Consider the following 12,182-nt stretch of genomic DNA (forward strand, 5'->3'; position numbering starts at 1 on the left):
TGTGTTTTATTGGAGGTAATAGAACATAATCCAACACAGAATATTTGATCAGGATAAGCAACAGTGCCCGGGAATCATCTGAAAATGGGTGGGTTTAACTGTGAGCGTCCTTTTTTCGCGGGCGGGGGACGGTTAGAGAACTTTCACAAAGGGAATCTACCCGCTCTGAACCCGACAGACGCCAGGGGGCAGGAAGGGCTGAGCCCGCCCCGCAAGCCCGCTGCCCGCCGTGGGAGCCAGCCCACCGCCGTCCGCCCTGCGGGTATTTGCCAGTCCCCCTGGCGCGCAAAGAAACGAGATGCTGACAGGCGGGTGTAGTCTGTCCTTGGTCTGACGTCTCCAGGGACAGCTACCCTGACGGCGGCGGCGGCCTGGGGGAGCCGGGGCTGCACTCCCCGGAGCTCGGCCCCGGGGGAGGCTCGACTCCGACCGGCTGCGATTCCCACGCATTCCAAACGCCCCGTTTTCCTTTCACTCGGAACTTCGGTCGCCAAGGGAGGGGCTTGTTAAAAACTGACCAGTCCCGGGCCTGTGCCCACTGCCCTGTGCGAGGAGACAGCCGCGGGCCGGGGGTTCCCCAGCCCTGGCATTTCATTCCTTTTGCACATGTGGCCCAGAGTTTCTCCCCAAACTGCTCTGGGCTTTGAGTCCAACTCAAGCGACCTGGCGTCTAACTCTCCCCTTGGGTGTGCAAGTCTGGGTGAGAAATAACCACCCCCGCGCGGGATGCCACTGAGCTGGGGGCAGCCCTGCATCTCCGGCAGCTGGCGCCCGGCTCCCCCGCTGGAGCGCAGCCCGGGCGGCGCAGAGCCGGGCGTGGGGTCGGGGAGGCGCCCGGCCGCGGGTCCCTCGCTTCCAGGACCACCTGCGGCGCCGCCCCGGCTCGCTCCCCGCGGCCCCCGGAGCTGATTGGCAGAAATCGCCGCCCAACCCCGGACGCGGGGCCTCCTCCCGGCGCCGCCCATTGGCCTCCCGGGAGCCCCGGAGTCGGGGGCGCGAGGGGAGGGATTTCCCTCCCAGCTCCGTCCCAGGACCGGGAAGTAGGCGTGCGGGGACTCGGCGTCCGCGCCACGGAGCCGCGGGGCTGGCCGGCCTCCCGGGAGCGCCTGGCTCCGCCGCACGCGGGGCGCCGGTCCGGTTCCTGAGCCCAGCGCGGGACCCTGCGGGCTCGGGCTCCTTGGACAGAATACGATCACCATGCCCGGCGCCCGGGGCGCCCGGGGCGCGGGGTTCGCGCCGGCTCTGCCGCCGCCGCGCCGCCTGCTGCTGCCGCTCCTCCTGTCGCTGGTAAGCCGCGTCCCGGCTCGGCGCGCCGCCCCCGGCCCGGCTCTGCTGTCCCCAGACCTCGCGGGGGCTGCGGGGGTCCCCGGCGAGGAGGCCATCGTGCTGGCGAACCGCGGGCTCCGGGTGCCCTTCGGCCGCGAGGTGTGGCTGGACCCGGCGCGCGACCTGGTGCTGCAGGTGCAGCCTGGCGACCGCTGCGCCGTGACCGTCCTGGACAACGACGCGCTGGCCCAGCGGCCCGGCCGCCTGAGCCCCCGGCGCTTCCCGTGCGCCTTCGGCCCCGGAGAGGTGCGCTACTCGCACCTGGGCGCGCGCAGCCCGTCGCGGGACCGCGTCCGGCTGCAGCTGCGCTACGACGCGCCGGGCGGGGCGGCGGTGCTGCCCCTGGTGCTGCAGGTGGAGGTGGTCTTCAGTCAGCTGGAGGTCGTCACGCGGAACCTGCCCCTGGTCGTGGACGAGCTGCTGGGCACCAGCAATGCGCTGGACGCGCGGAGCCTGGGGTTCGCCTACCAGCCCGAGACGCAGGAGTGCCGCGTGGGCGTCCTGTCGGGCCCGGGCGCGCCGCCTCGCTACGGCGAGCTCCTCGGCTACCCGCAGGCGCCCTGGCGCGCCCAGGAGCCTCTCCTCGTGGACTGCCGGGCTTTCCAGGAGCTGGGCGTGCGCTACCGCCACACCGCGCCCGGTCGCTCCCCAGACAGGGACTGGGTGCCCATGGTGGTGGAGCTGCGCTCGCGAGGGGCCCCCGCGGGCAGCCCGGCCTTGAAACGCGAGCACTTCCAGGTGCTGGTGCGAATCCGCGGCGGCGCGGAGAACACGGCGCCCAAGCCCAGCTTCGTGGCCATGCTCGTGGTGGAGGTGGGCCAGTTCGTGCTCACCGCGCTGACCCCAGACGTGCTGGCGGCCGAGGACGCCGAGGCCGCGCCCGACCTGCTGGTCTTCAACGTCACCGCCCCGCTGCCGCCGGGCCAGGGCTGCCTGGTGAGCACGGACGACCGCAGCCTGCCCCTCTCGTCCTTCACGCAGGGGGACCTGCGCCTGCTGAAGGTCGCCTACCAGCCGCCCTCCGACGCCGCCGACCGGGAGCGCCTCTTCGAGCTGGAGCTGGAGGTGGTGGACCCCGAGGGAGCGGCCTCGGACCCTTTCGCCTTCATGGTGGTGGTGAAGCCCATGAACACGCTGGCCCCCGTGGTCACCCGGAACACCGGCCTCATTCTCTACGAGGGCCAGTCCCGGCCGCTCACGGGCCCTGCAGGCAGCGGCCCGCACAACCTGGTCATCAGCGACGAGGATGACCTGGAGGCCGTGCGGCTGGAGGTGGTGGCTGGGCTCCGGCACGGGCACCTGGTGCTCCTGGGGGCCAACGGCGGCGGCCCTGCTCCCAAGACCTTCACGGTGGCCGAGCTGGCGGCCGGCCGGGTGGTCTACCAGCACGACGACAGAGATGGCTCGCTGAGTGACAACCTGGTACTTCGAATGGTGGACGGGGGACGCAGGCACCAGGTGCAGTTCCTGTTTCCCATCACCTTAGTGCCCGTGGATGACCAGCCCCCAGTCCTCAATGCCAACACAGGGCTGACCCTGGCAGAGGGTGAGACGGTGCCCATCCTGCCTCCTGCTCTGAGTGCAACTGACATGGACTCGGAGGACCCTCAGCTGCTTTTTGTGCTGGAGTCGCCCTCCCCGACTGCAGGGCACCTGCTTCTCCGCCAAACTCACCCTCCCCATGAGGAGGAGCTTGTCGGGGGCCCCTGGCGGAAGCAGGGAGTGTTCTACGAGCAGATAGTGACAGAGTGGCAGCAGCGAGACATAGCGGAGGGGCGGCTGTTCTACAGGCACTCCGGACCCCACAGTCCCAGGCCGGTGACCGACCAGTTCACCTTCCACGTCCAGGATGACCATGACCCCCCGAATCGGTCTGGGCCGCAGAGGTTCGTGATCCACATCCGTCCCATGGACCGCCTTCCCCCGGAGCCGGGCAGCGGCTGCCCCCTTCGCATGGTGGCACAGGAATCCCAGCTCACCCCGCTGAGGAAGAAGTGGCTGCACTACACCGACCTGGACACAGATGACCGAGAACTGCGCTACACGGTGACCCAGCCCCCCATGGACACAGACGAAAACCACTCACCAGCCCCGCTGGGCACCTTGGTCCTGACCGACAACCCCTCAGTCAGGGTGCTGCATTTTACCCAAGCCCAGATCAACCACCATAAAATTGCTTATCAACCTCCAGACCACGAGCTGGGGGTGGCTGCCCGCGTGGCCCAGTTCCAGTTCCTGGTGGAGGACGGAGCCGGGAACGTGACTCCAGGCACCTTCACGCTCTACCTGCAGCCAGTGGACAACCAGCCACCTGAGATCCTCAACACAGGTTTCACCATTCAGGAGAAGGGCCACCACGTCCTGAGCGAGGCCGAGCTGCATGTGAATGACGTGGACACTGACGTGGCCCACATCTCTCTCACTCTCACGCAGGCGCCCAAGCATGGCCACATGAGGGTGTCAGGACAGACACTGCCTGTAGGGGGCACCTTCCACTTGGAGGACATAAAACAGGGTCGAATTTCCTACGCCCACCACGGGGATGAGTCCCTGGCAGACAGCTGCTCCTTGGAGGTCAGCGACCGTCACCACGTGGTGCCCATCACCCTCCGAGTGAACGTCCGTCCGGTGGAGGGGGAGGCACCCGTGCCGAACCTCCCCGCTGGCACTCTGGGGTCCTATCTAGATGTCTTAGAAAACGGGGCCACTGCAGTCACCGCCAGTGTCATCAGGGGGACCGATGGGGATACTGACGATTTGATGCTGACTTTCCTCTTGGAAGACCCACCCTTATACGGAGAGATCTTGGTCAGTGGAGTTCCAGCCGAGCAGTTTACACAAAAAGACATCTTGGAGGGTGCCGTCATCTACGCCCACACTAGTGGTGAGATAGGGCTGTTCCCCAAAGCGGACTCCTTCAACCTCAGCCTCTCGGATGTGTCTCAGGAATGGAGACTAGGTGGCAGTGCCATCCAAGGAGTTACCGTGTGGGTGACCATCCTCCCCGTCGACAGCCAGGCCCCAGAAATTTCTTTAGGTGAACAGTTTATAGTAACAGAAGGTAATAAAAGTCCTATAACCACAACACATCTAAGTGCCGAAGATGCCGATTCCCGCAGCGACGACCTCTTGTGCACCATAGTTACGCAGCCCACCTCAGGCTATGTAGAAAACATGGCCCCAGCACCAGGCTCGGAAAAATCAAGAGCAGGAATCGCCATCAGCGCCTTCACCCTGAAAGACCTCAGGCAGGGCCATATTAATTATGTCCAGAGTGTCCACAGAGGCGTGGAGCCTGTGGAGGACCGATTTCTATTTCATTGTTCTGACGGCATTAACTTTTCAGAGAGGCACTTTTTCCCCATTGTAATCATTCCCACCAATGACGAACCACCAGAAATATTCATGCGGGAATTTTTGGTGATGGAAGGTATGAGTCTGGTCATTGATTCGCCCATCCTCAACGCAGCTGATGCCGACGTTCCCCCGGACGACCTGACTTTCTCCATCGCTCAGTTTCCTGCTCACGGTCACATCATGAACCAGCTGATCAATGGCACGGTTCTGGTCGAAAGTTTCGCCTTGGACCAGATCATAGAAAGTTCCAGCATTATTTATGAGCACGACGATTCTGAGTCCCAGGAGGACAGTTTTGTGATTAAACTAACAGATGGCAAGCACTCTGTGGAAAGGACGGTCCTGATCATGGTGATCCCGGTGGATGATGAGACCCCCAGAATGGCCATCAATAATGGGCTAGAAATAGAAACTGGGGAGACCAAAATGATCAACCGCAAAATATTGATGGCGACTGACTTAGACTCTGAAGACAAATCCTTGGTTTACATTATTCGTTACGGGCCAGCACATGGCTCACTACAAAGACAGAAACCTGCTGGCCACTTTGAAAATCTCACACTGGGCATGAATTTTACCCAGGACGAGGTAGACAGAAACTTACTCCGGTATGTCCATTTGGGGCAAGAGGGCGTTCGGGATCTCATTAAATTCGACGTGACCGACGGAATCAATGCCCTCATAGATCGCTACTTCTATGTTTCTATTGGGAGCGCTGACATCGTCTTCCCTGATGTGATAAGTAAGGGGGTGTCCTTGAAAGAAGGTGGTCAAGTCACCCTCACAACGGACCTACTAAGCACGAGTGACTTGAACAGTCCCGATGAGAACTTAGTTTTCACCGTCACCAGGACCCCCACGAGAGGCCATCTGGAGTGCTCGGACCAGCCCGGAGCCGCCGTCACATCTTTCACCCAGCTGCAGCTGGCGGGCAACAAAATCTCCTACGTCCACACAGCTGACGATGAGGTGAAGATGGACAGCTTTGAGTTCCAGGTCACGGACGGACACAACCCCGTCTTCCGGACATTTCGTATCTCCATCAGCGACGTGGACAACAAAAAGCCGGTGGTCACGATCCATGACCTGGTTGTCAGCGAAGGCGAGAGCAAGCTCATCACCCCCTTCGAACTCACTGTCGAAGACAGAGATACCCCTGACAGACTCCTGAAATTCACGGTCACGCGGGTGCCCGTCCACGGGCGGCTCCTGTTCAACAATACCAGGCCGGCCGTGGTGTTCACCAAGCAAGACCTGAATGACAACTTAATCAGCTACAGACACGACGGCACCGAGTCCAGTGAAGACAGCTTCTCCTTCACGGTGACGGACGGCTCCCACACCGAGTTCTATGTCTTTCCTGATACCGTATTTGAAACAAGGAGACCCCAAACGATGAAGATCCAGGTCTTAGCTGTTGATAACAGAGCCCCCAAAATTGCAGTGAACAAAGGGGCCTCTACACTTCACACTCTGGCCACCGGCCACTTGGGGTTCATGATCACAAGTAAAATATTGAAAGTGGAGGACAGAGACAGCTTACACTTTTCTCTTAGGTTTGTTGTGACGGAGGCCCCTCGACACGGATACCTCCTGGACCTGGGCAGAGGCAACCACAGCGTCAGCCAGTTTACGCAAGGTACGGCTCTCTCCCCTTCCCTCGCAGCCAAAGGACGTGGCAGGTCTTGCTGCCTGCGGATGCGGCGATCCCTGAGAACTTCCCAAGTAGAGCTCCAGATAAGAGTCCAGGAGAAGGGCGGGCAGGGGCTGTGAAGGCAAGGGAGCCTTCCGGGCTCTCTTTCCTGGGAGAACAGCTTCCTTCTTGCTGTCCGTCCCTCTGCAGTGACCTTCGTTAAAGAGAGTGTATCAGTGTCTCTTGATAATGGCAAAGTACGCTGCCTCAGCAGAAGTCAGACTTTGGTGGGTTAAAACGGAAGCTGGCCCCCAGCTGTGCCTTGTTCTCCCACCTGCCTGTGGAGCAGCCTGTTCTGGGTGCCGCAGGTGGTCCATGAGACGCACCTGCACCTGAGGGAAAGAGGTGCTTTCTTTTTTTTTTTTAGATAATTATTTTTTATTGAAGGGTAGTCGACACACAGTATTACATTAGTTTCAGGTGTACAACACAGTGATTGCACATTTATATACATGATGATTCTAGGTACCAGCTATCACCATACCAAGTTGTTACAATATTTTGACTATATTCCTTTTGCTATACATTACATCCCAGTTACTTATTTATTTTACAATTGGAAGTGTGTACTTTTTTTTTTGTTTTTTGTTTTTTTTGTGAGGGCATCTCTCCTATTTATTGATCAAATGGTTGTTAACAACAATAAAATTCTGTATAGGGGACTCAATGCTCAATGTATAATCATTAAGCCACCCCAAGCCTAATTTTCATCAGTCTCCAATCTTCTGAAGCATAACAAACAAGTTCTTACATGGAGAACAAATTCTTACATAGTGAATAAGTTCTTACATGGTGAACAGTGCAAGGGCAGTTATCACAGAAACTTTCGGTTTTGAACTTTCGCATTATGAACTATAAACAGTTCAAATATGAATATTCGTTTGATTTTTATACTTGATTTATATGTGGATACCACATTTCTCTATTATTTTTATTTTTAATAAACTGCTGAAGTGGTAGGTAGATGCAAGAAGGAGGTGCTTTCTGAAGTCTGTGTTTTCCTATTGTTATCATCTCCACCTCCCATTCAAACTGAGCTTTCACATTCCTATTGCTTTGATTAATTTCTGAGAGCGTTGTTCTAATACTGTTACCGTTGGTAGGAGCCTTGTAGATTTTATCATTCTTTGACAGTGTTTCATGACTTAGGTAAACACCTATCTAAAGATGTAAGAGGTAAGCATCTGTCTAGAGTTATATGTAAAGGTATGTTACTATGATACAAAACAAGAAAACATACTTAATAACATATATAGAAAATATGTCCACCAAAATAGGCATCCACTTTATTAAGCACCTGAAGATATGTTAAGAGGATTAACAGTAGACTAGTAGGAGGCAATTATTTCCTTATTTCAAATCTCTTTGCCTGGTTTCAGGCCCAACAAACACCAGTTGCTTCAAGCATCTGCATTCTTGAGGCTAAAGCGTTTTGAATTATCTTTGTGCGAGTACAGCCCAGGACAGGAAGAGCAGGTGACCTCTGCAGAGTGACCGAGGGAGGAGCCTATTTAATGTGCTGGCTTGAGAGTTAGGGCTCTGTTCTCCCGAAAGTGCGAGCTTCGTTCCAAAGCGCTTTGGGTTGTTTTCATGAAAATCTTCACCTTACCGGAATGGAAACTAGAGCTGTCCTATGTGGGCTGAGATGGAGTCGAACCCCTGAAATGGAGGGCATCCCAGTTTTTTTTCCTGCAACGGTGTTATACTCAGATAACCAATGCTTTAATGAAAGTGGCTGTTGCCAAGTGTGGTGTGAACGCGACTGCTTCTCTGTTGTAGACGCTGCAAATAGCCCCACACTCCAACCTCCTCATTCTTGGCTGGAAGCCTGAATACATCCTAGGGCCTACAGGGACAGGAAAGCCTCAGAGTGCCAAGAGTCATGCAGGCTGGCAGGAAACTTTTGTGCAAAGGCTTTCTGAGGACAGAGATGCCATGCAATCTTAGACGGGTTTATTTTCATGGAAAGTGAGCAAATAGACAAATGTGGCTTCAGATCACTCCTCTGACTTAAAAAGAATCTGATTTTAAAGATTTTTTTAAAAAGGAATTTTTAGATGAAGATAGGCCGATGATTTAATTTAAATTCTATGGACTAAGCTCAAAATACTGGAGTGTTATTACTTAAATGTTCAACCCCAAATTATGCTATTTGTTTACAGGCTGTTGCCCCATCCCTCAGGGGCTGGGCCTCACCAGGATCACTGTTCATAGCCCCTTGAGGATATAGAGTAGTCTAAGCTTCTTGTAAAGAGTGAAGATACATTTTGAAGATCACCTTTGTAAGAGAAATGATCACATTCCAATAATAACCAGAACACCGACTAGGGAAACTATAGGTACCTCATCACGCAACAGTCTGTTGAATCCCTTGAGGCCAGAGCCTTCCCCATTTCCACTCACTTATCTAATCACTGTAAAAGAGCTGCTCTTCCAGCCTGGGGGGGTGCAAGCAGGCTAGGAGGGTGCCGCGGCCTCTTCATCTGTATTTCTGTTTATTCTTACTTTTGTTGTACCACAAAGAAATAGGCTGAGCTGTATGTTGATGGGTTGTTCAATGTATGGAGTTGAGTCCCAATGAGCACACGTGGCCATAGAAGTGATTCCCAACTTGATCAGCTAAATGGTCCCTGGGGGGAAAAATTAATTCATTTCCAAAACTTACTAAATTTCATTATTAGGAAAAGTGAACAAGGTAGAGTTAGGCAAAAACAGGAAGTTAGTTACTTCAAAGTCGCCTCCTTCCGGAGACCCCAGGGCTGCGTCACTTGTCTCTAGTACCTGGATGTTTTTCTTTACAGTCAGTTCACAATATATCCTGTGCCAGTTAATTTATAAATCACTTTCAGAAATTTCCCCCAAGAATATGTGGTCACCAGGTATGTCCATGAGCTTAGAATAAATAAGTAAGGTGGAATGACTGAAATAGACTTGAGGCATGTTTAGCTATTGGAAGAAAATCCGGTGGTTAGATGATTACTTCAAGAAGGTAACATTGTGGCTAGTAGGTTTTTTTCTTCCTAATACTTCTGTGTCTTAAGAAGCAAGCATTTATATGTATTTATAATATGTTTATTTTATTTTCAGAGGAATAACAGTGTCATGATCAAAGTCTTTACTTAATCGGGATTTTTTTTAATGTCCCTATTTTGAACCATGAATTGTTTACAATGTCATAAAGAAAATGAAAAGGGTTTTAATTTGTTCTAACTAATCAATATTGCTGCTTGAGCTTGGAGAGAAAAATACCTGACACGTGGGTGTTATAGAATTGCGTTCATGTGCTCTTTACGTAAGAAAAATTTCTTAAAATCAGTTTTGAGACGGTGATTGATTTCAGTGGACTAATCATCTAAATGTATAATTTTGCTGAAGGAAACATTGACAAAGACCTTGGGTGTACTAAAGAAGTTTTTTTAAAAAATCATAATAGAGCCTTGAGATTTTCTTATAAAACTAAAGAAGGAATGGGACTGTTGAAAAGGGTCTTCCCCTCTCATGTCTGGAGGATTTTGCCCTTGGGCTAAAGACTGCAGTCTGAGCACAGTTCACTTGACTCCTTTCAGATAAATTAATGTCTGTGAGAGTCCAGAGCTGGAAGAGTGAACAGTAAAGGGCTGTGCGGACTTCCCTGCTCGTTCCTGCAGAAACACCGCACACGCCAAGGTAGAGCGGCAGGTGCGCCCCACCACAGCGTCAGGCTCTTCCATTATGAATGAAGAGGCATGTGAGCCTCTACTGAATATTAGACCCTGAGCAAAGGACCATGGGAACGTAAGATGGGGGAAAAAAAACAGACATTTTCAATCTTGCAAGAAAGATAGCTGTGCAGAAAGATGAAAATGGCACTAGGTAGACGTTGGGGAATGACAGCAACGAGCTAGAAATGAAATGCTGAGGGGGAGCAAGCATCCAGCTTGCGGCTCCTCTGAGTACCTTTATCAGCAAGAAAGCTTCATGGTGTCACATCTGACGTTCCCCGCCTCAGATGTCTTTCGTTAGCAAATCACCTTCCAAAACAGTAGAAGCCAACATGGCGTGCGCGCTTCACGTCTGTAGGCTATTGGTTCTAATACCTTGACTACCTTAAGAGCATCCTTCCATAAAATCAGGTCTAACGTATAATGCCTTTAAACTACAGAGAACGAACTTAGCAGGACTCTCAGGAGATAGCAAAACCCTAGAGCACACATGAGACCAATAACTGTTCCGTGCCTTTGTTGAAGCTAGTTTTGACTGTGGCCTTGAATTTTTCCAGCCACAGAAATAACTACAGGCTCAGAACAAACAGTGGTCCGTTGTGAACAGCACAGAGCAGAATATTTGTCTTATTGTGTTGTGTGTGTGGCACCTTTCAGGAGAGGAACTGGCAAAACCGATGAACAGATTTTTAAAATTTATGTTGGTCAATACTGAAAACCATGCCGGTGAATTTAATGGCAAAACTAGGAAGGATAATTTTTCCCTACAAATAAAAGGTTTCAGCTTTCATTGGAGGTTTTCTGTTCTAAGTTCTATCTGACACTGGGTCACAATAATTGTTTCCAATCTTTGGATTAATAAAAAAACCTTGAATTTTCCTTGCAAACTTTGGAGAACTTAAAAACGGCCTCCTGTACCACAAGAGGTAAAAAAAGTAAGCCTAAGTGGGTGGGCAAGTTCTTCCTCCTAGAGCTAGTCCTACAGAGGAAAGGAGTGTGATTTCAGCAGAGCCAGGGAATCTGCCACACCTCAAAATATCTCCCTTTCCACCTGTCATGGAGTCTGACATTCTTAGACAGCCACTTCTTTAGTGTTCGACATGCAGCTACCATGGAGAAGGGCAACACCTTGCTATTATTATAACCTAACCCTTGCATTCTCTCTGTGGAAGGGATCAGATTTCCATGGGTCAGCTGAAATCAGAGGGCTTAGAGGTATGAGAAATAAAAGCACTGTTTCCCATAGGAGAAGGAGACTAAAACAGGAGAAGGAGACTAAATGGTTACAGAAAAGGACAGACTGATAGGACCTACTGTAAGAAATGAGTCCCCACATTTGCCCGAGTAGTTAATCATCTTGTTCTTTGGTTATTTTCTAGCTGACATTGATGACACGAAAATATGCTATGTTTTAAGAGATGGGGCAAACGCCACAAGTGATATGTTCCATTTTACAGTTGAAGATGGTGGTAAGTATGCACTCACCTACTAGTATAAGCAAGGGGAGCGATTTTTTGTGGGTTGCTCTTTGACAGCTTGATCATGATAGAAACTGTACCAAGTATCATTTTATGATCACCTGAATTTATATGGAGGGAATATGGTATTTGCTATAGAAAATCTTACCTTCTCAATCGGACACAATGCTAGTCTGCAATGGCTGTAGATAAGTGCTCAGATTCTATTATTTTTTTCTTATGATTTGTAAAGCACTCAAGATCTGTACAAATAGGATCCCCAGGTCCAGTTGGTCAGATGATGCTCCTCACAAAGCTGCCTGCTGACAGTGACGAAAGGGTGTTGGCATCAGCCCAGCTCCGCTTGCGAACCACGTTTCTACCCGGGCGTGTCCACCCCAAGGGGAGTGCCATTTTCTAATTTACACGCAGGTCCTGCGGACTACTGCTGGTGGGTAATATGCGCCATTCACCAGGACATCAGGGCTGACCGAAAGTACGTGTTGTTTCGCCAATGTCAGGGTCAGTGTGTTTCTTAGGTTTGGAGATTGTGTGACTTAGCCTAGCCACGGTTTTCCTTGGTGAAGCTTGGAGCATATTGCAGGTAGTCACTGACTTGTGAGCTAGGTCCCCTCCAGATATTGCTGT

General features: G+C 52.4%; 1 protein-coding gene across 1 annotated transcript in view; it reads left to right on the forward strand.

The window, feature by feature from the left end:
- Positions 1-1,054: 1,054 nt before the first annotated feature.
- FREM2 (FRAS1 related extracellular matrix 2) overlaps positions 1,055-12,182 on the forward strand; it is a 138,791-nt gene continuing 127,663 nt past the window's right edge. Inside the window, exons 1-2 of the mRNA XM_037012052.2 lie at positions 1,055-6,322; positions 11,457-11,546. Of these exons, the coding sequence (XP_036867947.2) occupies positions 1,198-6,322; positions 11,457-11,546 (5,215 nt within the window). The 5' untranslated portion in view covers positions 1,055-1,197. The remainder of the gene's footprint in view (positions 6,323-11,456; positions 11,547-12,182) is intronic.

The sequence above is a fragment of the Manis javanica genome, chromosome 1, assembly GCF_040802235.1.
Source record: "Manis javanica isolate MJ-LG chromosome 1, MJ_LKY, whole genome shotgun sequence".
Classification (NCBI taxonomy): domain Eukaryota; kingdom Metazoa; phylum Chordata; class Mammalia; order Pholidota; family Manidae; genus Manis; species Manis javanica.